General features: G+C 40.6%; 1 protein-coding gene across 12 annotated transcripts in view; it reads right to left on the bottom strand.

The window, feature by feature from the left end:
• arvcfb (ARVCF delta catenin family member b) overlaps positions 1-27753 on the bottom strand; it is a 272320-nt gene that overhangs the window by 112807 nt on the left and 131760 nt on the right. Inside the window, exon 1 of one of the 12 annotated variants that reach the window (XM_061766574.1) lies at positions 25722-25968. The exons of 10 other annotated variants lie outside the window; for them this stretch is intronic. In XM_061766574.1, the coding sequence (XP_061622558.1) occupies positions 25722-25742 (21 nt within the window). In that variant the 5' untranslated portion in view covers positions 25743-25968. Of the gene's footprint in view, positions 1-10734; positions 10943-25721; positions 25969-27753 lie in introns of those variants that run through there. One more of the 12 variants, XM_061766576.1, reaches the window with a different exon arrangement.

Genomic DNA, 27753 nt, shown 5'->3' with positions numbered 1-27753 from the left:
GAGCGACCTTATCTTACTCCACAGTATGAGCGCTTGGCTGCTATAATAAAACACTCAGCCAACTGTGGAATATGTGAACAGAACGGGAGCGAAAGTGATGACTTTCATCTGTCGCTTACAGCTTGACTTCTATTTGTTCTAATTTAGAATTCTTAATATCTTGCAATGAACAAATGACTGTTTTATTTCGCTTACATGCTCAAATGTACTGTACATTAAGTGTTAAATTGAAGATTTAAGATTGAAATACAATATATGAACGGCAGAGAAGTCTCCATTTCACAGTTATTTACGACATTCATTTATTATCATTATGTTTTCTATGAATTAATGTAGTTTCAATATGGTGTGCATCTTCAGTCAAAGATGTATCTTTATTCCCCAAGCTGATCCTTCATTATTTGTGGGTACGCATGCTCTGAAGAGGGCCTACATTTGTTCATCTAAGAATATTTTCATGAATCACAGATGGGCGTCAAAGGTTCGTAAAAATAATAATCACAATTATTTTGATCAACATTGTAATTAAGGCGGCATGGTGGTCGACTGGTTAGAGCGTCAGCCTCACAGTACTGAGGACACGGGTTCAATCCCGGCCCCGCCTGTTTGGTGTTTGCTTGTTCTCCCCGTGCCTGCGTGGGTTTTCTCCGGGCACTCCGGTTTCCTCCCACATCCCAAAAACATGCATGAATTGGAGACTCTAAATTGCCCGTAGGTGTGAATGTGAGTGCGGATGGTTGTTTGTTTGTATGTGCCCTACGATTGGCTGCCAACCAGTTTAGGGTGTACCCCGCCTCCTGCCCGATGACAGTTGGGATAGGCTCCAGCATGCCCGCGACCCTAGTGAGGAGAAGCGGCTCAGAAAATGGATGGATGGAACATTGTAATTATGATTATGCTTCTTCTTATCCTTTCGGCTTGTCTCGTTAGGGGTCGCCACAGTGTGTAATCCTTTTCCATGAAAGCCTATCTCCTCCATCCTCCTCTCTAACACAAACTGCCCTCATGTCTTCCCTCACTATAACCTTCTCTTTGGTCTTCCTCTCCCTCTCTTGCCTGGCAGTTCCATCCTCATCATTCTTCTACCAATATATTCACTCTCTCCCCTCTTGACGTTTCCAAACCATCTAAATCTGCTCTCTCTAACTTTGTCTCCAAAACATCGAACCTTGGCCGTCCCTCTGATGAGCAAATTCTATGTCTCTTGTTTGGCCTTATCCACCTCTACTTTTGCCCCTGCATCGCATCTCAATGTATTCCTTTCACCTCTCCTCGGTCCTCTCAGTTTCCCACTTCTTCTTAGCTAACCTCTTTCCTTGTATGATTTCATGTACTGTGAGGTTCCACCACCAAGTCTCCTTCTCTCCTTTCCTGCCAGAGATACACCAAGTACTCTCCTGCCTGTCTCTCTGATCACCTTTACTGTAGTGGTCCAGTCTTCTGGAAGCTCTTCCTGTCCACCTAGAACCTGTCTCACCTCTTGCAGAAAAGCCGCACAACACTTCTTTTCTCAGCTTCCACCACATGGTTCTCTGCTCTGCCTTTGCCTTCTTAATCTTCCTCCCCACCACCAGAGTCATCTTACACACCACCAACCTATGCTGTCGAGCCACACTCTCCCCTACCACTGCCTTACAGTCGGTAACCTCCTTCAGATTACATCGTCTGCACAAGATGTAATCCACCTGCGTGCTTCTACCTCCGCTCTTGTAGGTCACCCTATGTTCCCTCCTCTTCTGGAAAAAAAGTGTTCACTACAGCCATTTCCATCCTTTTTCCAAAGTCTACCACCATCTGTCCCTCCAAGTTCCTTTCCTTGATGACGCACTTGCCCATTACTTATTCATCACCCCTGTTTCCTTCACTAACATGTCCATTACAATCTGCACCAAGCATGACTCTCTCTCTGTCTGGGAAGCTCAGAACTACTTCATCTAGCTCCTTCCAGAATTTCTCTTTCACCTCTAGGCCACTTTCTACCTGTGGGGCATAGCCGCTAATCACATTATACATAACACCCTCAATTTCAAGTTTCAGCCTCATCACTCGATCTGACACTCTTTTCACCTCCAAGACATTATTCGCTAACTCTTCCTTTAAAATAACCCCTACTCCATTTCTCTTCCGATCTACACCATCGTAAAATAATTTAAACCGTGCCCTTAAACGTCTAGCCTTACTGCCTTTCCACCTGGTCTCCTGGACACACAATATATCAACCTTTCTCCTAATCATCATGTCAACCAACTCCCGAGATTTTCCTGTCATAGTCCCAACATTCAAAGTGCCCACATTCAATTCTAGGCTCTGTGCTTTCCTCTTCTCTTTCTGCCAAAGGACCCGCTTTCCACCTCTCCATCTTTGACCCACAGTAGCTGAATTTCCACCGGCGCCCTGCAGGTTAACGGTGCCGGGGGCCGACATTTGTTAACCCGGGCCGAGACCGATCCGGTATGGAATTCTTTAGATGAACGCTCATATTTGTTTGGCAAAGTTTTAAGCCAGATGCCCTTCCTGACGCAACCCTCTGCATTTATCCGGGCTTGGGACCGGCCTACAGTTTGTACTGGCTTATGCCCCCCGTAGGGCTGCATTGTAATTATGATTATTAATCACGATTGACCTCATGTGAGGGTAAAATCTTTCTTTTTAATGCACTACTTTTCAACAAACAATATGTAAGACTTTTCAGTGAAAAATGAATCTTTAAGAATAAATGATAGATAATAACAACAATAATAAATGTAACCAAAGATTTCTACTTTAGTAGGGGCTTACTGAATAAATATGGTATTTCAAAGTGCAATCACGAATTGCAACTTAATGGGAGCAAATACGGTTAAGGCATAAAATGCAATAACATTAGGCTGTAAGCACCGACTTCTCATTTGAAAATCCCCATCAATATAGCGAATTGTCATGGATGGGTACATCTTCGTTGTTCTGCTTGACCATTAATCAGTGGTACACGGTCACAACGTGCAAAGAACTCAGTTGTGATTCCCTCTCTATTCACTTCTGCCATTTTTTCATTGCGGTCAGGCCAGCCTAAAAGTTGAAGTCAAGGCAGCCGCTACGATTGTTAATAGTGTCTTACTGTGATACGCTGCCTCTCCGCCAATGTGCTGAAAGAAATAAAAGCTTCACATATTACTTTGTATAGGTGGAAGGAACACATCTCTACTATTGGATTTCATTACATTGTGGAGGAGTACAGTATATATAAGTGGTAGAAGAAGAAGTAAAAGGTGACTATATGTGCAGCCTATTAACCCTAATTTCTCATTATTTAAGTAGCTGCAATTAATATATTATTTCAACAGCCAAGTAATATTTTAGTTATGGTCTTTTTATGGTTTGTAAAATGCTAGAAAGTTGTTTGAACATCTTCTGTCTCAACTACTTAATGACTAAGACATTACTTCCATGATAACCGTTAGATGATGCCAGTAAAATAAAGACTTCCCCACGGCAGATGGTTGTCCCTAGTTAGACCAGTTAGATAATGATAGAGGGATGGAACGGTCTTCCCAAATAGATGCTTTAGGCTTGAGTTTAACTCTAACACTGATCTGACATCTGTGGGTCAATCAGAGTACACAGACACTCTACCCTTCATCTCATTCCAAACACCAACCTCACTCTCATATCCATTGTTTTAACGAGAATAATTCACAAAAAGAGCTTTTAAAATGAGGAGGAAAAAATTACTCTACTACAGGGTCATAACATATTTAAATTCCATTGATGTTTTTTTTCTTTTCATTATTTTTAAAGATCTAAAATCAATCAACGAAAAATACAATATACATCAACAGCTCATAGAAAGGTTTGTGCGTGTGCATGTAGGTGTGTGTGTGTGTGTGTGTGTGTGTGTGTGTGTGTGTGTGTGCGTGCATGTGTTGCAGATGCAGCAATAGAAAATCTTTTCGGCTCACTTTGAAAGCTGTGAGCTTATTGAATATTTAAAAGGAGGCTGATATCTGAACTGAAGTTTTCTCCCCCTTTTTATTCTACATTTTGCAGAGGCCACAGTTTGTGTCAGCGCCACAGTATGCAAATAAATAGTGTTTGAAGCTGTGATTCTTACTGGTTTTAATCCAAGCATTTGTTTGATGATTTAAGAATATCAGGAGCACTGCATTTTAAATGATCATGCGGGCACTTTGGAGAGAATATATTATGAATGCAGAGCCTTTTCACTGATTCCAAGGTGAAAGAGATGCGGGCTGCTCTGCTGTATTTGAGAAGGATGTGGCAGATGACAATGGTAGTCGATTTTTGTATCTATTTTATTCTGTTATTCTTATATGTTTGGTGGGTGCAGTGAATGTGAACCTCCTGACTTATGGAGACTTACTCTAGATTTGAAGAGGTCCCACAGGTGTCAGTATGTAAAGCCGTCTCGTTCTTGCACTCTAACCTTAACACATATGTTAATTCTGTGCCATGCAGAATTCATGCTGTGTGTCTGTGTTATTCTGCAGGTAGAATAGGAGGGAGAGGAGGATGCAGACAAAATATGGATAATCTGCTCTCAATGTCTGGCTAAGCCCCACTTTGCGGCAAGGCTGCCTTTCAGCATCGTTCCACCTCCTGCACAGCCAGGCAGCAGCAAGCCTAGCATCTGGCCACAAACCCCCTGTCCAGCCTTTAATCAACCAAACAAATGCATATCTGCCAATGATAAACCACCCTCCACTGCATCATCCGCTAGTGCCTTCCGTGCAACAGGAAATGCCGAGTTCAGAAGATTCAGCAAGTCAGTAAACAGGATCTTGACCTAAAATAGCCATCCGTGATAACATCATACCAACTCCAAACTGTCATATGCTGGCTGTCATCGAAAACCTGAGATGACAACCAGCATCCCAACTAGAAATGGATATTTGTGCGAACCGGGGGGGGGCGAAGCATCAAATAATATTTGTACTTAAGTTAATATTATGTATGTGTGTAAGATTTTAAAATAAATATAGAGTGTTGGTGGCTAATGACCAAGATGACTGACCTTTCCAAAAGCAGTCAATAAAGTAAAATCAATTTTGTACACATATTCTATATTCCAAGAATAAAATGAATTTGAAAAAATGCTCATGACAATTAAAAACTTTCACCTCAAGCAAAAGGGTGGTGGGCTGCTCCCACTAAGGCTTCAGAGCAAAACTGTACACGTGATATGAAACAAAATAATGCAACTCCGAAAAGCTGAAAACACTTTAAAGGCATTGTGGGCAGGCATACTGTAGGTACTAATGCACTGCTGTTGCTCACTGTCAATTATAAAGCAAATTTATTGGCCCTTGATGATTGAAAATCCATTTGGCCTACTTTGCCTCAAAACAAAGGGTAGGCCTACCATGTAACATAACCTTAACATTGAAACCTAATGTTTCAACACTGATTAAATTCAACAGAATCAATAAAACAGTTCCTTTAAATCCTTAGCAAATAGGCAATCAGCAACAAAACATTCCTTTCCCAAACTGCCACTTTGGCGAAGACATGGAACTTAACATTTAACAAGTAGAGCAGGTCTGGACCAATTACCCATCCATTTTTCATAGCTTTTCCCTTTCAGGGTGTCAGGGAAGCTGTAGCATGTATCCAAGAAACTCATGTAAGAAAAGCAAACGAATAAAAGTTGAACACGGGCCAAATGAAGATGAATGTTTGTTTTACTCCCCAAAAGTATAGGACCGGAACAGACAGAGATACTCCACACTCGCAGAGGTATGCTGATGTTATAAATCCAAATAAAAAAAATGCTTTTCAACTTCTAAAGTTAACCAATTCAATACAATGATGCTGGGATAGCCACGACAGGCAGTCCTTTCCTAGAAGAAAAGCAAACTTGAATGAGCATCCTCTTCATGCTTTTGGTGTAGCCAGGGCAGAGTTGTGGTAAAGGCCACACCATATGGGAGATTATCTCTGCTATTACCTTTGCACCAGCTGGTAGGAGCTGCCTTGAGTACACGGAGGCCCACGCTCTAGCCCACACAGAGACCACGGGCCACTCAAGCGGGAGTGGGCCTCTGTTTTAGGGCTTAAAATAGAGCGGAGGGTGTGTGGTGACTGCAGCCAGACCAATTCTGTATAGAGCTTTTGTCAGAAGGCGCGTTTGTCAGAAGGAGATGAGAGGGGCCAGCAAAGGATTCAACAACTGCTGTGCAACAAGTTTGAATGTGTGCAAGACAATCCCCAAAATAGACCGTTACAATGTTGGATGAGGATCCACAAAAATGTTTTGGGAGTATACTCCCAAAAATAGTCCATGTATTGTTCTCTGGCAAAGCTAAGATTGCATCCCCGAAACTCAAGTTCTTCATGTCGCATAATAATTTGCGGGGCAGTATACAGTATATAGTTTTGTGGTTACAATAAATATTATAATCATTGGGGCGGGGGAGAGAGTTTGTCACAGTAACAGAGAGAGAGTTTGTCACAGTAACCATGTTTCCTTATTAATAATGTCATATGCCATTATGTCATAATTGTATCTTCGGTGCAGTACATCAAGTAGGATGAAAATAATAACAGAATGTGCTTCAATGGTGTGAACCTTTATTTTATATGTTGTCAATATTATGTATGTTTAAGAGTATAAAAAGTGTTTAAGAGTATGGGAAATGTTTCAGTATGGGAAAGGTTAATAACTGCGTGGAAAAGATTAATAAGTTTAAGACTGGGGAGATTTATACATCTTAAAAATATATACTGTATTTAAAAAAAAATATGGCTGCCAAATTGCGGAATTCACCTATTGCGGGGGTGGTCCGGAACCTAACCCCGTGACAAATGAGGGCTCACTGTACCTCTACTGTAATACCTCCAGACTGCATATCATAGTGTCATTAGCAAGATGAGGAAGGACGACATTTACACTTTTTTGTTCTCTCACATAAATAAATGATGTCTCTTAAAGACTAGTGTTGTGGAGTCTTCTCTCATGTATAGCTTTAGCTGTAGGCAAAAAAGAAAAGAAAAAAGAAAAATAGCCCGTGGCCTGAAAACTATCTGGACAGTGAATGCAATTCCTTTCATTGTCAATTAGAAAAGAGCTTCGATAAATACAAATCTGTAAAAACACATTACATTCACATTAGACTGCAGTGATAATAAAGATATGGCATGGGAATGACAAGACTGGTCACAACAGCATTAACTAAAAGACATAGTAACATCCTGTGCTTTAGTGGCCTGAGCTTTTTCCTCAGTAGGAATGTGAACTTCATACAAAGGGGCTCAGAGGGAACAATCACGTCCTTTGTTGTGTTTTTTAAGTGGAAGTCATTGGTCAGTATGCAGTGTGCATAAATAATAGTCTGTGACCGTCTGTTAAAAATTATTGATAATTTGATAACTATGTAAAATAGGGAATGAATCTGATATCTGAGTATTTATCACAAATAAAAATTACAATTTGGAAAAAAATGCTCCGGTTAAGGGATGGATGTCATGGATGAATAAACATAACGGTTCCCGTTGAATAGACTGCTTAAATTGAAAGAATACATTTCACATTGTTGTACCATCTATGTTGCATATACAGGCTAAAAAAAAAAACGTTAATCATAATTATTACGATATAAAAAAAGAAAAAAAAGAACCTGCTTCACATGATAAAGTGCGCAACCACCGGAGCTAAGTTGAGCAGTGCACCCTTAGTGAGACTGACAGACCAGCATGCTTAGTTTTTCTACAAATAGTTGCTATAGCAAAAAAATACACATTGCAATCTTTCACCTCTGATTAGCGTCTCCGTGGGCACAGTAATTTCATTATGCTGAAATTCTGATTGACAATGAGAAACAAGACTAAGCTGATGGATTGCTAGATGGATTGCGTGCCAAACAGTGGTTATGAACTGCACAAATCAATCCTATTTTGGATTCCCTGGAAGCATCGCAGTTATGTATTTTTTTTTTTCCTTCAAGGCATTGTTTCTAATCAAACCACTAAACTCCAATAAAAAGATGGATTCAAACAAACATCATTAGCAGCATATCAAATTCACACACCAAAAAAGTATTTGCGTTTAACTCTCTCTCTGTACATCATATATTTAAAATGCAAATCTGTCACAGATGACTTGTGTTGACATTTGAGAAAGGCATCTCTGGATTGTATTATAAGTTATCACTTCATGGCAAAGAAAATAGTGGAATACAAGAAATGTGATTCAATGTTCATGGGCCTGCGATTGGCTGGCGACCAGTTCAAAGATAGCTGGGATAGGCTCCAGCACGCCCGCGACCCGAGTGAGGATAAGCGGTACGGAGAATGGATGGATGTTGATAGGCATCATGCATAATGTTTTACCAGTAACTTCACTCATTATGTTGCTTATATACTGCATACATTTATGGCCTTAATCTTCATCAGTTAACACTTTTTTGCATTTTTTTTTTAGGTGTAAATTCTTCTATGTTGTAAAATTAAATACTAAAGGACAACACATTGTAAAATACTCAAATGTTCTGTCTGTAATTCATATCTTTGTTATTGTAAGAATTAGTGGTCCAAAAAATAGGTTATTTTATTCATTAACTTATGTGGCCGATTAATCAGCTATCGGAATATATATATCGAAATGGGCATCGGCCTAAAAAAAAATAAAATAATCCATATCGGTCGGGCCCTACACATAATAATTGTTTACATTTATTGAACACCTGGGGGGGGGGGAAACATATACAGGAATGCACGTGAACAACTACACAGGGGTCAACACCATGCAACAAAAACAAGTTCTCAGCGCATTGAATCAATCACAACTGTCTGTGCCACATTGGGTTGACTGGATTTGAAAACTCAGTAGCCTCAAAAGAAAAAATCTATTGATACGTTAATTTGTACATATTTGAGCCTTTTTTTAATGAAAAGTATTAATACAAGGTGGGCCGTAAGTTTCCTCACATATGGTTTTCAGATACCTTACAATAATTTTCATTGATGTTATATATGGTCCACCTTGTATAAATATTTTTCAATAAAGAAATAACAGGCTAAAATATGTACAAACCTTTCCATAGCCATGTGATACACATACTGTATTGCTATTTTTGCTGCTAAACACAGGCTCCAAATTCCCAAGATGCTGTGGAGATTAGAGAGCAATGCTGTGGAATTCCAAATCACATGTGATGACAAGGTGGTCCTGTTTCCTCAATTTAATGCCATTACTTCCTTCCTTGCCAGGATTCTAGTGCTTCCAGTCCTTGCTCTACACCAATGATCAGAATGACTTCCCATTTGCTCATCAATTGATGCAACAGCACCTGCTGAACTATTAAACAAAGTCTGGAAAGAGACAGGAGGGACCACTATCATGCGGCTCATGACTCATTTGAGATATTGGTAGTTCCAGCTTCACAAATAGCTTCTATGCACTTGTGGGAAAGCACACAATGAGTCAGGACACTTTCAATGAAATCACAGAGGCATTGGCAAATTAGTCCACAATGAAGCCAATGAACGAGCAATAAGTGTGTCTATTATTCAAATTCCTGGAGTTTTCCAGGAAAGGGACCGCCCTGTCTGTATCCTATACAGGATCATTCACCTGTGTAAATGCACAATGATACCAAAGAGGATTAGCGCACATGATCACGTTTACAGAGTCAGCTTCTAGAGCGTAGAGATAAACACAATGAATGGCCTGTACTGGGCAACCAGCTGAGCGATCTGTGGTGTCAAAACAGATTCATAAACAGACATACTGGTTGAATGAAGTGTCACAACTTCAGAGAAATTACTCTGCAACAGCCTGAATGACAGGGCTGTCATATTTCATCACGCAACTTGTGGCCAACTTGGCAGCACATACCAAAACAGGCTCAGCAGACATGAACATGAAACGCCATCTCTGCAGGATTCCAGTATAAGATCACACAGCCTGAGAGAGGTATGCAAGATATTTATTCTATTGGGTTACAGTACGTGGCATCAGCAAAGTAAAGCAATACAGCATTTCACATCATCAATGATGGCCTGCTTGTTCATGCTGGGATAAGAGAGAAAAAAATATATATATATTTCTGGTTGACACTCGCTTAGAATCATCAGTGAGGCAGTCAAACATTTAGGTAACCCTACAGAAATGCTAATGTTATATAAATCTCAAGGCAAACAATCCACATAAAACGTATACTGAATACAGAAGTACTGTCGCAGTTTTCAGATTTCTATCTTGTCAATGAAAAATGCTTGGAGACTCCCAAAATCAATATTCTGAATTCAGACTCACATTCTAAGTCGCTTCAATAAATTGGAGCTACTACAAGACAGGATATCACAGCAAAGTAAACAGGGACAAACATTCAACTTTTACATCTGCAAGCATGCTGGAGACTGATACTGTATATTCCCGAACAACTCACTAGGGGAGAAGTAAATCCAGTAAGCATGTATATAGATCTTTCCTTTTCAAGTCCATAAGGAACACAGATGTGTTTATTTAGCGTGACGCCTCGCCAATGGCATATTTTTCTTTGTCTTCCTTCCTCACACTTTACTCTTTGAAAGCTGCGGTACTGAAGTAATTTTTTTTTCACCCATTCCGAACCCCACTGCACAAAACTGCAGTTCTGACAATGGCAAAGCTGAAAAAATAAACAATAACATTATTCAGCCCAACTACTCATTACCAGTAATAGAAAATATGTATATGGTACATCATCAGCAATGGGTATTGCACACTTTTTCACTGCATTATTATGTATGACTCACTTTAAAATGATCGAACAGCCACACTGAGAAATTCAAACACAGGAGGGGGGAAAAAAAGGTATCCAAAGTAGTTTCGACAAACTGAAGTGGAGATGCAGGAGAGTTGAGAAGGAAAGTGAATTAGCTTGATGAACGGAACACACAGTAGTAGCTTGTCCAGAGTCAGAGGGCTGCAGACATCGTGCCAGTCCTGCTGCCTGTAAACTTCTGATTCTGCTTTGTGGAAGGCACTGTTGTTCCAGATCACTCTCTTTGCACAGGCCCGCAGTAATTGTCACATCACAATGTGGCAAGGGACAAAATAGCTTTCCCTTTGAAGGATTTCCATTTGATATAATATCCAACTCCCAGTCCATGCTGCAATAACCATATTTCAGAGAAACGGCTTGCAATTGTTCTGCACCGTTTAGAATATGCAGGAAATGTGTCTTTACTAACACAGCATAATGCAAACACGCACGATATATCAATAGTAAATTCGCACGACGAAGGAAACGCAAGCATAAATGTATTACCTGCAGCCAAATTCACAATAATGAATTGTTAAAACGAATAATAACTGAAGAAACATTGTCAACCTTGCCAACAAAATTCTGAAAACTGTGACCAAAAAAAGAAAAGGCAGCCAAATGTTGACCACATACATGTGGACCAAATTAGTCACGAAAATAACGAGGGGTGGGTAAAAATATTGATTCATCAATGCAATGCAATTCTTCCCCCTGCAATTCAATATCGCTTCAACAAATCCTCTGAATCGATTCATCTCCTTACCAGTCAGGTGCGCTTTGTGTGTGATTCACGTTGTATGGACGAACGCCGCACTCGACCAAACGTCATCAAAATAACGACTAAAGCAAGCAGCAGCAGCTGCTTTGTGAAGCCAGCGACTTCTACTTTTAAAGCTGACGTTTGGGCTCATTTTCCCCTGTAAATCCAGAACACAGGAAATGGGCAAGACACTCGAACCTTGATACACAATATCAGCACCAAAACATGTTAAAAGTCGTGCGTCCCAAAGCGGTACGCAGAGTTAAGAGAGCGGTTTTGGACTTGTTGAAGTTGGCAGAGGGAGTGGCTGACCCCTACGTACATAAAAATCACTTCTCCTTTCATTGCTGATGAGTGGGAATTAGTATCAAATGTTTTGCAGATGGGAGACCTGCACAGAAGCTACACAGGGAGCAATATAGTGAACTTGTTGAGAAATGCAATAAATCAAGGGTCACCAACAGGGTGCCCGCGGGCTGTTCTAAAAATAGTTCACCAGTGCCAAGCTTCTTAATTTGTTTTGTGTTGCTATTCAAAAAAAAAGGGAAAAAAAACGGCACTTAACAATGTGCTGCATCTAGCTTTTTTTGTTGCTATTGACAATTTAAAAAAAAATAAATAAAAATAGGCGAGTTCAAAGGTTGTATTGTAGCACGTGACCAAACTGTAGCATTCGTGGAGTTAAGGTAGCAGGCACAATGACAATGTTGAGATGATTTAACACCCAAAATACAACCCCAATTCCAATGAAGTTGGGACATTGTGTTAAACATAAATAAAAACAAAATACAATGATTTGCAAATCATGTTCAACCTATATTTAATTGAATACACTACAAAGACCAGATATTTATTGTTCAAACTGATAAACTTTATTGTTTTTAGCAAATAATCATTAACTTGGAATTTTATGGCTGCAACACGTTCCAAAAAAGCTGGGACAGGGTCATGTTTACCACTGTGTTACATCACCTTTTCTTTTAACAACATTCAATAAACGTTTGGGAACGGAGGACACTAATTGTTGAAGCTCCGTAGGTGGAATTCTTTCCCATTCTTGCTTGATGTACAGCTTCAGCTGTTCAACAGTCCGAGGTCTCCGTTGTCGTATTTTAGGCTTCATAATGCGCCACACATTTTCAATGGGAGACAGGTCTGGACTGCAGGCAGGAAGGAAACCGGAGTGCCCGGAGAAATCTCACGCAGGCACGGGGAGAACATGCAAACTCTACACAGGCGGGGCTGGGGATTGAACCCTGGTCCTCAGAACTGTGAGGCAGACGCTCTAACCAGTCTCCCACCGTGCCGCCACCTGTATGTACCTTTCAGCATTAATGGTGCCTTCACAGATGTGTAAGTTACCCATGCCATTGGCACTAACACAGCCCCATACCATCACAGATGCTGGCTTTTGAACTTTGCGTCCATAACAGTCCGGATGGTTCTTTTCCTCTTTGGCCCGGAGGACACGACGTCTACAATTTCCAAAAACAATTTGAAATGTGGACTCATCGGACCACAGAACATTATTCCACTTTGCATCAGTCCATCTTAGAAGAGCTCTGGTCCAGAGAAGCCGGCGGCGTTTCTGGGTGTTGTTGATAAATGGCTTTTGCTTTGCATAGTAGATTTTTCAAGTTGCTCTTCCGGATTTAGCGCCGAACTTTATTTCCTGACATTGTTTTTCTGAAGTGTTCCTTAGCCCATGCAGTGATATCCTTTACACATTGATGTCGGTTTTTGATGCAGTGCCGCCTGAGGGATCGTAGGTCACGGGCATTCAATGTTGGTTTTCGGCCTTGCCGCTTACATGCAGTGATTTCTCCAGATTCTCTCAACCTTTTGATGACATTATGGACCGTAGATGTTGACATCCCTAAATTTCTTGCAATTGTACGTTGAGGAACATTGTCCTTAAACTGTTCGACTATTTTCTCATGCACTTGTTCACAAAGAGGTGAACCTCACCCCATCTTTGCTTGTGAATGACTGAGCAAACCAGGGAAGCTCCTTTTATACCAATCATGGCACCCACCTGTACCCAATCATCCTGTTTACCTGTGGGATGTTCCAAACAGGTGTTTGATGAGTATTCCTCAACTTTCTCGGTCTTTTTTAGTTAAGTTAATGATTATTTGCTAAAAACAATAACGTTTATCAGTTTGAACATTAAATGTCTTGTCTTTGTAGTGTATTCAATTAAATATAGGTTGAACTTGATTTGCAAATCATTGTATTCTGTTTTTATTTATTTTTAACACAACATCCCAACTTCATTGGAATTGGGGTTGTACATGGCAGACAAAAGAACAAAAGCATAATTTTCACAGTGAATAGGAGGATGAATTCTTTGTTACAACTGTGAAAAAGTCCTGCATGTCTCTCATTCATGGAGCGACTGGGGCGCCGCCAAAGCGACACATGTGGAGAGACATCTCAGAACGTGCCACACAAGCTTTCATGCTAACTACCCACTTGGCAGCACACTACGAGCTGAAAAAGTTTGTGTGTTGAAGGCAGCGTTGTGCAAAGAGCAGTCTTTCACGAGATCGGTGAAAATTATCCAAACAATAACCGAAGCTACATACAGCGCGAAGAAAAATAAGCCATTTTCAGATGGGGAGGTTTTCAAAGAAGCAATATAATTGCAATGATAATCACAAGAACAGTCCTAAAACGAAAGAAAAATGGAACCGATTTAATTTCCACTTGCTCAGATGTCCAGTTGGGGACAACTACAATGGTTAGACTGGTATCGGCTATGTCTGGGAATTTTGCCAATCAGCTGAAATGGCCATAATGCCAGGATCTGGCAAAGTGCAGGTGGTTCAGCATCCAGTGTGACGAGTCCGTGGACGGCAGCAGTTCAGTGCAGTTAATTATGTTTATCCGGAAGGTGTTTGATGACTTCTCTTTTGACACTACTTACCTTTAAGACATCTATAACAGAAAGAGGTTCCCTTGGAAAAACTCGCATCAGTGACTACACACGGGGCTTCTGCTACGATCGGCCGACATACAGGATTCATTGCTCACTGTAAAGGTGACATACAGTTCCCAAAGTTTCTGCAGTACCACTGCATCATTCACCAGCAGGCGTTATGTGCAAAAGTGATCGGCTTTGAGCATGTGATGACTCCCTTTTGGTTAGTTTTTTTCACTTTTGAGAGAAACAAAAGACTTCGTCTAATCCAAAGGCAAAGACACCTTGCTACTGGAGGACACTAAGTAGACACTTGACCTCGCATTTTTAACAGAGATTACTGTGAAACTCAACCATTTGAACTGTGCGCTGCAAGGCAAAGGTAAGACTGTTGCTGATAAGTGCTCCAAATGCATTTAAAGCTCAGAAAAAAATGTGCTGTACTTTCCTTCTGTGCAGATGGTGCTGACAGACAATGCTTATGCATCTGAGACTTTTGACAAAGTTATAGAAAAGTACTCTCAAGTCATAAACAGATTTGGCCAAGAGATTGAGAATAGGTTTTGTGACCTTTATCATCTTGAGCCTTGTGTGTCGTTAATTTCCAGCCCTTTCATGAATGTGGACACAACATACATTGCTGAGCAACTAAGTGCAATGTTCATCTTGGATGCTGGACAGGTGGAGATTGAAGTAGTAACATTGCAAAATGAACTCAACCTCAAAGCCTATCAAGCTGCACCAAACCTTTGGTGTCTTGTTGTCACAGAAAAGTACAGTGGTGTATGTACAGCAGCTATGAAGGGTGCCGTCTTTTTTTGATCAACCCATCTGTGTGAATCTGCCTTTTCTGACATGAAGATTAAAAAAAAAAGAGAAACACCACTGATGGACACCTGCAAGACTCACTCAGAGTTGCAGTGCCAAATTACACCCGGGATTACAATACACTGGTGCAAAGCAGTACCCTACGATTGGCTGGCGACCAGTTCAGGGTGTACCCCGCCTCTCGCCTGAGGCCCTAGTGAGGATAAGCGGTACAGAAAATGGATGGATGGTGCATAGCATGCAATGCCAGGGTTCCCACGAACAGGCAAAGAAGCAGAGAGAGATGTCCTCAGAGGCAACATGGCAGTGCACGGCAAAATGAAATTCAAATATTTAAAAATTTTGAAAAATGCATCAGATTTGGTTACAAATTCAATAAGTGATACGATTTAAGAATCTGGAAGCAGCTCTTTGTATGTTACATAATTCATAATACATTTGTACAATGATGGTGCAACAGAGTGCATGATTCGTAAACAAATAGCTGGTGATGAAAATGTGACATAGTGATTTCCTACACTTGCAGAAATTTAAAGAAATAATGTGTTGAGTATTGATATTTATTTCATTCCTAAATGTGACGAAATACGGTGAGAAATCATATGATCAATGTCTTCAATAATAATAAACATGAATAATTATTATCAGTTATTTATTTTTTATCAGTTTATTTTTGAAAGGGGACAATGCAATTTCATAAAACACATGCAGTACACATGGTTAAAAAAGCCAGAATTAGCCAGAAGGCTAGTTTTCATCTGTAGTCCCCTGGCCATGATGTAAAAAAGCAGTAAAATACATCTACAAGACAATATAATATAATTCAGGATACATAATCAAACTATACTATTAAGAGAGAATAAAACCATAATTTTTTTGATCATAACAAAAAAACAACATAACATACTTGTCTTTTAGTGTTGGCAGCTATAGGTGTTAACTAGCCACATTTTCAGTTTTTTTGTGAAGGCCTTGTATGTTGTAAGCAGTTTAACCTCCTCAGGTACTGAGTTCCAGTATAATAGACATACAGTATATAAATAAAGGTAATTTGAGCAAAATTGTTATTTCATGAGTTTGTATCAAACTGGTAGCCCTTTGTATTCATCAGTACCAAGAAGTAGCTCTTGGTTTCAAAAATGTTGGTGACCCCTGCAATAAATGAATGAATGGGGTTTGATGAAGAAAGTACCGTCAATTGTCACAATGTCGCAAACATGCTACTTAATTAGGTACAGCGGCTGAAATAAGTATTTAACACGTCACCATTTTTCTCACTAAATATACTTCCAAAGGTGCTATTGACCTGAAAATATAACCAGATGGGAAAACCCCAAGTAATCCATACATACAAAGAAAGCAGAACAAATAAACTCAGAAAAATAAGTTCTGTGTAACAATGTGAAATGACACAGGGAAAAAGTATTGAACACATGAAGAAAGGGAGGTGCAAAAAGGCATGGAAAGCCAAGACAACACCTAAAATATATCAATAATCAAAAAAGCAATACAGCCGCTTGTCAGTCCAAATGAATATCAGATTGTTCAGTCTTAATTGATGGCCTACAAAAAGGTCTCAGAGCTGAGGTGTGAGTCAAGACACAACTCATGATGGGTAAGAACAGAGAGTTGTCTAAAGGCCATCACAAACTATTGTTGCAAAACATAACGATGGCATTGGTTACAGGCGCATATCTAAGTTTCTGAATGTTCCAGTGAGCACGGTCGGGGCATAATATGTAAGTGGAAAGACAATCATACCACCATAAATGTGCCTCGATCAGGTGCTCCTCGCAAAATGTCTGGCAGAGGAGTGCAAAGAATAATCAGAAGAGTTTTACAAGAGCCATGGACCACCTCAGGAGAGCTTCAAAAAGACTTGGAATTAGCAGGTACTGTTGTCACAAGGAAAACAGTGACTAATGCACTCCGCCGCCATGGCCTATATGCACGCTCACCATGCAAGACCCCATTGCTGAAAAAAAAAAAAAAAAAAGCATGTCAAAGCTCGTTGAAAGTTTGCTGAACAACATTTGGACACGCCAGGACACTTCTGTCAGTCTTTGTGCATGTAAAACGGTATCAATTCACTTGCATGTATCCGCAGACACACACCCCTAGGACTCTTTCACTGGGTGTGGGGTCAAATAACTAATGAATATGCAAATCGCTTGTGTATCCCCTCACTTATACTCTCGTCCTGTAGACTTTTATAATATACATAATTAATGCCACCACACTTCAGTTGTACAGTCGGGTTCACGACCCTTGTCCTGCATGCTTCTTCTCCTCTCCTTGTCCTGTTCTAGCTTGTCCTGTCCTTCCCTCACAGGGTGTAGCACTACAGCCCCATGTAACACTCATATTTAATGGTTCATTGTTGTAGATAATGTAATGATTTACTTCTCTCATCCTGTTGACAATTAGTGCTTTGTCTTTTGTCTTTGTTTCTCTCTCCCTTCTAGAAACTTTGTTCTGTTCGACTGATCACGTCTGATTCTCAATAAACCTCAATTATAATACCACAGCGGAAGCTTAAAAACTCCACGGTTTATCTGCACTTTACCTTTTCAGTGTTTACGCACAACTGCCATGTTTTTTTTTTTACTTTTGTTCTCCATGTGCACAAATAAGTTATTTGCTAATTTTTATTTTCCGATGTTTTATTGCTTATAAAAATGTGACGTGACATACGACATATTTTTACATAGCATCGAAAATAAATATTTCAAAATCGTTTAAATTTACTCTTAATTATTTGTGTATTTCTACTTATTGAATTAATATCGGAACATTTAAATCAATATTGAATTGAATTGCAAGCTAAAGAATGGAAATCTAATCAAATCGTGAGGTTCTTAACAATACCTAGCACTATAAATGAATATAGTTTTAATATGTTGTGCTTCTTTTTTTTTAAAGCTGATCATTATTTGTGCGCAAGCATGATCTGAGGAGGTTCTAAGTTTGTTCACAGAGTAAGAACAAATTCAAGTAAGAACATTTTGATGAATTACAGATTTTTGTGTCAAATCATCATATGCACGATCTCAGCACAAATTTGTGCATACACACTGTTTGCAAATGAAGCCCAATGACACTTGTGCATGTGTTAACATGTATTTTGGGCCACTTCACAGGCAAACAAGTCTTCTCCAGATTGCATGTTACACCTCCTTCAACAGATGTTCAAAAGGATTTAGATCAGGGCTCATAAAAGGTCGCTTCTGTCTCATTCTTAGATGCTATTCCGTGTTTTTAGCTGTGTTTAGGTCATTCTTCTCTTGGAAGAATGTTTAGCTCAGTTGTTTTCACAATTTTGTCCAAATTACTGGCAATGCAATTCAATCCTACATTTCATTATTCACCAACACTAATCATTTTTAGTGCTAATAGTTATTTCTAGGTAGTGTTTCCACAGTGTTTTAGGTTTGTACCAGTGTGAGTGGGTTTTTGGATATAATTTATTTTTTAAATGTTTCTGTGGAAAGGGTTTGAAAAGTCTTCAAAAATACATAGCAGTTAAGCAATAATTTGCAAAACCAATTTAAGCTTTCCTTATTGAAACAGAAATTGGGGGATAGACTTTCTCATTCTGGACTCTCATGACTTTTGGCTTCACAATATTACAGTATATGTTTTTGTACAGACAACAACAGTAGTCATGTCCTGTTGTTAGAAATTAATTACCTTCTGTGCTTCACAAACACACAGTTAAATTAAGGTGGATATTTTAGACAATCAAGGTAAATCATAATTGAAAGCAGATGGATGAAGTTCACCTGAATTTAAGTGTGGACTACAGAATGCAGAATATTGCGTACCCCAAGTGCTTGTGTTCTTTTGTGGCCTGAACAGCTGAGGTTGCAGCTGGTAACTTCACTCACTCACTCTCACGCTCACACACACATACACACACGCACACACACACAGTTGTATTAAGAAGTGACAGAGCACAAAACAGCAAAGAAAATGTTTTATTGGATTAAGCCTCTCCTAGCTGTCCCAGAGTATAATGGAAAGAATTTAGAAACTCAGGGAGGTCTGTCTCAACAGCCTTGTTTGTTCAACTCAGGCAACTTTGGGGTATTCAGTGCACTTTTGTCCTATAGCTACTGACCAACTAGAGAGCGAAATCAAGACCCCTCCCTGAAATTTTCAGGGTCAAACTATTGATCTGAAATTGTGAAAGCATCCAGTAGCCAATGTAATTACTTTTACAGATGTAATACAGAAACTCTTGACACTATATAAAGGTGTGTGTTTGTGTGTGTGTGTATTTATTTTTATTCACACTATAATCTGTTATTTAGTTTTTATTATAAGGCTCACACATAACTTACAAAATGGTGATGCTTGTTTTACAAACTGTAGAAAAAAAACTTTGCTCTATGTTTGAGGGCTACTGGGACTCTAGTGACCCGAGCTCAGTTCCCAACCCAATCTTTTGTTCTAAACTTTTCAAGGGCACCCTATAGAATTACAGAAAGCTGACACAGCTGCAATGTCCTATTACCAAAGTAAACGCTGGCTTGGCTGAAGCTGTAGGGTACAAAGAGCTTAAAAGCAGACATCGGGATTTTGCACCCTTTATCCCGCCAAAAGAATTTTAAGTACAGCACCTTCTACGGGTGACTAACACTTGTCCCTCCATATTTATGGCTCAGGTTGACACTCTTCACATCCTATTACACATTCCATAAACAATTGAGAAACAAGAAGGTGTGATGGGACAAGATGGTATTTTATTCATTTACAGTATATATGAACCCCGTGGAGTCATTTTGTAAGCTCAGTCACATGCGGTACAGATTCACTGGATAGCTGAAAAGAGCCCATGGAATGTGTGAGGAGGCGCATCATTCCATTGTTCACAAGTGGCTCCTCTGGGAATGGGAAGAGCACATATCAAGAGAAGATGAGAAGCAAGACTGTGCCATCCCATGTAATGGCATATGACAACCACCACTGAACGTCTAAATGCCTCCATTAAACTCTACAATTGGCTGTCTGCATGGAGAGTCGGCAGCACAAAGAATGCAAGGAGCAGATTTGTCTTTCCATTTTGGGGAGTTCTCGTCCTGGTTTTGGCTGAACTCTTGCCACTGGTTAGCATAATGTTTGTGTGCAGCTGCAGCTGCTCCAGCAAAAGCTGCAAGTAGCAGGGGTTGTCGTTGAGCCAATGTCGGTCAACTTACAGTGGTTTGGACTTTGATTCTACCTCTAACGCTCTCTCTTTTATTTTTCTCCCTGGACCCAAGCCATCAGCAGTAACAGCAACTGTTGTGTGTAGTGAGGTTCGGAACAGCATTCTAATGAGGGGCCGGACCTCGTCAGAGTTCTTCAACCACCCGCGAGGTCAATAACCGCCAGTCGTCACTGCAAACCCCCAACCTGCTTTGTGACTGAGCTCTAAGTAAGCAATAAACAGACTTGTTGGAGTTTGACACAAACACTTGCTCTGGTTATCTTGACCAGAAAAAAGGGTCAAAACGGTACAGAATCCAAATGCAATTGCAATGTATACCTCTCTGTCTGCACATCACACCACTGTGTTTTTAACTTTGTATGATTGGAATGACTCGCATGTAAGAAAGAAAACAGCAAGGATGTCCTATGCAAAGTCCTCGCACTGCCACATGTCAGAGTAATCTGAATGGCCAGTCAACTCTAATAGAGCCCCACTAAAGAGCTGTCAGAGGGAATCATTAATCCCAAAAGGCAGCCAGAGACAGATGGTACCATGATGGCAGATCGATGCTCTCCCTGACATCTCACCGTTTCCAGTGGCAGGAAGTGGGCTAATCCTTCAAAAGAAAGTTCCAGACTAAACACGCAAGTGGAGCCTGAGCCATGTCTTCCCCAGGCCCCGACATTACCCTACATACACTGTCTCATACATTGGATGGAAAAGAAAGGGAGAAGTAGAGAGGCATTTGTTTTTTTTCTGCTTGAGGGAAGCTTCATAAAAATTCTGACCTTCCCCCGAAGGGCCTCTCTCAGAGGTCCCAAGATGCAAAATAAATGGGGTGGAGCATATATGAACCAAAGATAAATGCCCCCAAAGTAGGCCCCAGAAGCTGAACCAACCTGGAGGCATGCAAATAATCCCAGTATGAAAAGTCCAGAAGATCATCACACCAAATTAACTCCTGGCAATTGATCTTTAATGACTTAAAGGTAGTCCTTCTTTACAGGTGCAAAATAAAACTGTCTGACCATGTCTTCTGCAGAAACTGCTGTCAGTGATTACAAGTCCGCCAGCAAAAATGCACACCCTTAGCCATATTCCCTTTTGGAAAACCAGCAAAATGATTGGGATATAATTTACAATTGTTATGGAGGCTTTCTATTACATACACCTAAGAAGAAGTGAAAAGCTAGGAGGAAATATGAGATGGTTTCCCCTTTGCGGCTATAATGCCTTTCTGGGAAGACTTTCAATGGATTTTGGAGTGTGTGTGTGTGTGTGTATATGTGGAATTCTTTCTTCTATTCATCCAGGAAAAAAAAACATTTTTGAGGCCAGAGGTCACTGATGTTGGACAAGAGGGCCTGGCTCACAATATTTGTTATAGTTCATTGGTTCAAATGTAGGGCAGGGTTTGTGTGTTATACCGATAAAGGTGCAGTATATACTAGCGTTACATATCTAGGCACGATGAAAAAGTAAGATTCCAGGAGAATTAAAGGGACCCTGGCCAAATCCTTAGTGATAAATTGATTAGATGTCTAAATACTGTTCCTATAGTGCCTGAAGTTGTCTTTTCCTCATCCTTTATTTCTGTTGAACCACATCAGTAATGATTTGACTTCAATAAATCACATCTTTATCCGAGCATAGTGATTTCTATGTCTTAAAATTCGAGCATGATCAAACTGATACATTACGTAATCTTACCACCATTTGTGTGTCAGAGTATTATGGTAAATAAAGTAAACATTGTCACTACAAGTTAAGCTGCTTTATTGCAGCTCCTAGCACAGATTTTATGCAAAACTAAATGAATGTCAGATCCTGTCTGGTGTAACTGTAGCACAGTTATTTTTTGTAAGGCTAGTCGCTTTCTTTATCTATCTGATCAAAAACAGGATTCCAGTTTCTGCCTTCCTGCAGCAAAGATAGGGAGGTGTTCATTGGAAACAGTCCGGGAAACTATGAATCCCACTGTCAAGAGCCTGCAAACAAACACTGAACAAATAGCACTGGGATCAAATTGATTTTCTTTTTTAGCTTGTGTGTGTTGAAGGGTATGTGGTTTGACACGTGTCTACATGTCATCGATGGCAAATTCAACAAATTTGGCCACAGAAAAAAGCTCAACTGCGCTGAAAAGTCCTCGTTACGAACTAGTAGGGGCAAGTGATAGTGTTATCAGGCAAAATCTTGTGTGGACTAAAGCAGCTGCACAAAATGTTGGATAAAAGGCCCTGAATATGCAAAGAGAAACAGCAGCTGAAGCATGATAATAAGACTGCCATCTCATGAATGCACTGCTACTCTCCTCACTGCTGTTTTCTAACCTGGCTGTGTGGCAGCATCCACTCCAGCTTCCCAATATACTGTCCCTCAAATTACTTTAATTCCATCAACGCGATGATAAAAGGAGAGGGATAATTATTATCTTTTCCATTCGTCACACAGTGAAGGAACGAACTTGCGGCTGCATCAGTCGAGGCGGGAGCCAGCAGTGACTCAGGACAAAGTAAGGGGGGTGCAAAAGAGAAGGGGCGGGGGGGGTATTCTAGGGGTTGCATGAACACCTGCTAGTGATCCACAACTACCACAGACAAAAACAACCAAAAAGCTGAGGGGTGTTCATGCGATACACTGCATGGACATACAGTGCACTATCTATAGCCCAGTCTATTACTTGCCATTTGTGCGTAATTCTTAGTATCTGTTTCAACCTACTTAGAGCACAAATGTCTGTGGTTGGGTTGCATTGAAATATTTATCATAAAGTCAGTGCCGCCTTTCAAAAGGACGGCACTGGCAGACTAAAATGACATACTAATAGAAAATCCCTTTACAGGATATGAACTCAAACGTGCACTGCAAGGGAATTGCTATACAACTGACAATGACATAAAAGTTGATTTTAAAGCTAAATTGATGTTAGCGTGTTGACCTAAAACATTAAATTGCATATTTAGGAGGACATAATACATAATGTAACACGACATATCATGTACAACAAGGAGGAGCAACGGGACTTGTATGGCAAACATTGACATGCTGCATGATGAGGAGGCCATTTGGTATGACCCACCACCATATGATCATGTCTCCTCCAAGACCTGCTCACCTTCAAAACACAAGACCAGCACACACCCATCCCAACCCTCCATTAAATGTATCTTCCATTGATGCACTCTCCTCAGCTAGTATGTGTTCATATGTTACCGGTCAGAGTCATTATTCTTGTATGACCCCGAAACAAAGGAATTTCTCATGCTCTAAATGTCTTCAACTATTGATCCACGGATTCGCATAGGGGTGCCTGGGGAAAGGAGTGAACAAAACCCTGCCACTGAAAAACATTCAGAACTTTAATTTTCTTGAGGAATGCAAACAGCATGTAACAAACGCTCAGTTACTGCAGCAGAAAGCCCCGCTAGCTGTCAGGAAACTGGCAGACTGAAGACAAGCCCCCTTTTAGTCTTTGGCTGGATCATCATGAATTATTTTGCTATGCAGATGGGTCCTCCTTGCTGAAGAGGAAGAGTGTCGTCTGGCTTTTGATAGACCTTAGAAAGATGGTGACTACTGGATTATTGATGTTTTCATTTCTTCTCTGTGACATACCTGTTTTTCTATTTTTCATGATGTGAAGTTGTTACAGCAGCAGCACCTGAACTTTGAGGCCTTGGGCACTGCATCCTTCTGCTGTACAGATTTCAAATTTAACTCAGATATGGTCTGCTGGAGTTTTCCCCCACTAATTTGGAGGCTATGCAAATATATCAATTGGGCAAAAAACTCATTTACACTCTGCGGGCCAGCCGTTGTCTCATTTCTTCCTGGGTCCGAAACTAATAGAAGACGTAGAATAGCACAAAGTAGAGCAAATATTTCAGAATTAACAACTTCCTGTTTTGAATTTAGCAATTTTTTTTTCCTACTCTGCAATGCTACAACAATTCATTTAAAAAAATTATTGCTTCAGCATGCCATTTCATCGGAATTTTTCATTTCATTGCACGAACGCCACACAGCAACAACAACACATTTTGCATGTTATTTGGAGAACAACGTGTATAAGTGCATGTTTTAAAGCCACGGCTGTGAGGAGTTTGAATCCCTTTTTCTCCACAATCAAGACTAAAGAACACAAACAACCAGATGATTGGCTTAAATGTGACTAGGACTTTTAGCAATGGAGAAGCAGGTCCTTCCAGCTGAGGAATCGCCAGCTAAGTTGAAAAGGTCACGCCATGATGTTGGCCTCGCCCAAAGTATGCCAACCATCTTGGACCCGTAGAGGTCACAGATGCAAGGTCCATCCTTCAGCTCTCTGAGCCATTTTAGGAAAAACGTGGCAAGGACATATTCTTGGGTCGTCGACACGCATTCCAGCACGCATACACCCAAGATAGGAGCCCAACAAGTGGTGGCCCTTGAGAAACAAGCCTGGTTTGACTCCATCAGCACTTAGAAGCTTCAGCGTTATCACAACCAAAGGGATGGGATAATAAAGGGGTGCCTTTGGGAGGATATTCAGCATCCATTGCTTATAACTAGCTATTAGGTGACATTTATTTACACAGGGAAACGCAACCCATTATTACAGCAAACTTTTTTTCTAATTAACCACTGGCGGACTTGATGTTGGCCTTATTCACTCCTTCACTTTCTGTCTTTTTTTTTTTTTTTTTTTTTAGATGTCTGTCAATCTATCAGGCGAGAGCCGCCAACCTCGACGGGAAAAACCCCCGGAGCATCTCCAATAATGCATGCACATCATGCCCCGGTACGCACAAATTCTCACAAGCACTAACAAAAGCACATTCCAGTGGTATCTACGTAGGAAAAAGACAAAAGCGGTTTAATGTCGTGCCTTTCACACAATTTGCAGCACAGCCCATGCTATAAATCTGGCCTGGATTCAGTCAAGAGCCTTGCAAGCGATAATCAGGGACAAACTTTGCGCTGGTCCCATGAACGCACTACTGCGAATTCTGTCTAGTATTGTCTGGGAGCCCACAAAAGTCCAGGTTCAACGTAGTTGATGATGAGATGTTTCCCGGATGGCACTGTGTTCACCTGATGCTGCCATGCAGCCTAAGGTACCAACAAGGGGGGCGGGACACGCCATCGTCCGAAATGACATCTCGTACGACAGCAGAAACGCAACAGAGACTGTGAACTGTCTAATAAAGACGAATAATTAGCTCTCGAGGGCAAATAGAAGACGAGCGAGAGAAGCTCGAGATGAGCCTCAGAACAGGCACCAGTACGAACCTGTTTCACTTCAGCAGGCATGGTCCAATTTCCCTCCCGTCGCTCCCCAAAATGGGAAAAAGAAAAAAAAAAAAAACGTCTCAACGTCTGATGGCTATTTCCAACAGTTGGGAAAGTTCTGCCTTTGCGTCCTCTCCTCCGCTCGTGTCCTTGCGTTAACCTCGTGTATTTACGTGGAGTTTTCCCTCCGAGAGCGCAGAGGTAGCGGCTCAGAAGCGGTCAGCCATCCTCAACTAGCCGCGTCAAGTTCAACCAAGTTAGCGATAACTACACCGGAAGTTGTGCAAGATGCCCTTCAAAGTCAAACCCGCAGTGGCGCTCATGTCGGCCTACAGATCTACTGTACAACAACACAATATTAAAATAGCGCTTGTATAAAATCTTTACATCAAACTTTATGGACCTCGGCGCTAAAATGTAATAGACTACACGTGATGAAGATCAGTGGTTCTCAAACGTTTTACACTAAGTACCACCTTAGAAATTCCTGGTTCTCCAAGTACCACAACAGCAGACCCGAGATGAAAATACAGTAGCAGAGTAGGCGTAAGTGTTCATCCAAAGTGAGGCAGAAATTGGCAGTAAAAAGGCTATTGTAAGCCACTGTAACATTGTGCACTGCACTTAAATATAGGAAAATTAAAGAAATGTACTTAATTAATAATTCAATTGAAATGTATTACACATACAAAAAAATAGCTACATAAAGGTTTGTTAAAAAAAACTATTCGAAAAGATGAAGAGCAAATGTATTGACAAAATATTTGCTCAGTTTTTGTCACTTGAGTGGATACACTTTTACAGTGAAAGTGAAATAATACGACATTTAGGATCTGTTTGAACTGTTATTGTTCTACTCACCAAAATTATGTGCTGGGGTATTCCAAAAAAAGTGGCATAGGCCCATTATGTATTTTTTGTTTTTGTTTAGTTGTTGGTTGTTTTCTCTTTTGTTTCTGCTGGTGTGGCATTGTCATTATTGGTAATCTAAGACTAACAACATATGCAGAACTGTCACAAATTAGAGGTTGAGAATAAATGTTTAAAATTTCACATTTAAAAAAAAAAATGAATAACATACACAGAGAGAGATTTGTATGAATTTCATTATTATTGTTTTACATTCCTGTATCTTCATTGAAGTCATCACCATGTTGAAAGACTGACATAAGTGTGATGCGTCTGCAACTGAAACATATGAAAGAGCTTTTATTTTGAAATTCATAGCACGTGAAATCCAGTCTCTGTTCAGCTGTGTTTATTGTATTTGACAACTTCTAGTACGGGAAAGACTGCTTTGCAGAGATGATGTATTTATAGAATGGAGGGAGTATAGAAGGAAAGAGAAACATACTGTATTCGTCTGAGGAATCTTGCTCTTTAATTCATCCAAGTCCATAGCGGCTGGAGCAGAATTGTGTTGACATTAAGACAATGTGCATTAGATTATGTATGTCTCAATATAAGACACATGCACACATGCACAAACTCACACGCGCACTTTAGGCTTCCTTTTTGGGTCTATCTCTAGCACCTTGCTGGGGTGGGACCAGCACCTTCTATACACCCCAGCTGCCTCTGTCTTTCACCCCAAGGACCCCCTCCCCCTTTGTGGCCTAGAGGGACACAGAGAGGAAAAGGAGGGGGGTGTCAGACACAAAACGAAAGTTGCCCCCATTGAGGCAAAGGCACGCCCGTACGCTGCAAATTTTTACACATGCACGCAGGCGGCTGCTTTTCTCTGCCTCTTTGTCCCGTTCCCCTCACTGCTCTGGATGTGAGGGAGGGTTGGGTCGTACGTGAAAGAATTCACACTCCGATATCAAGTACTGTGTCCACGACTACGGTGGAATGTTAATCTAATAATGTCAATGAAAGCTTAACCGAGAACTTCGAGAGACGTTTGGACAGTCGAGAGAGGCTGAAAGGGATGACTGGACTTAAAATAAACACCGAAAGGAGAAATCCCAAGCAGAGAGGAAATGCCTGAGGTTTAGCATTCCACCAGCCTGGCAGTGCTGTTTCATCTCCC

Source organism: Phyllopteryx taeniolatus, chromosome 3 (genome assembly GCF_024500385.1).
Source record: "Phyllopteryx taeniolatus isolate TA_2022b chromosome 3, UOR_Ptae_1.2, whole genome shotgun sequence".
Taxonomy (NCBI): Eukaryota; Metazoa; Chordata; class Actinopteri; order Syngnathiformes; family Syngnathidae; genus Phyllopteryx; species Phyllopteryx taeniolatus.
The sequence above is the reverse complement of the archived record's forward strand: the minus strand, read 5'-3'. Positions and strand labels throughout refer to the sequence as shown.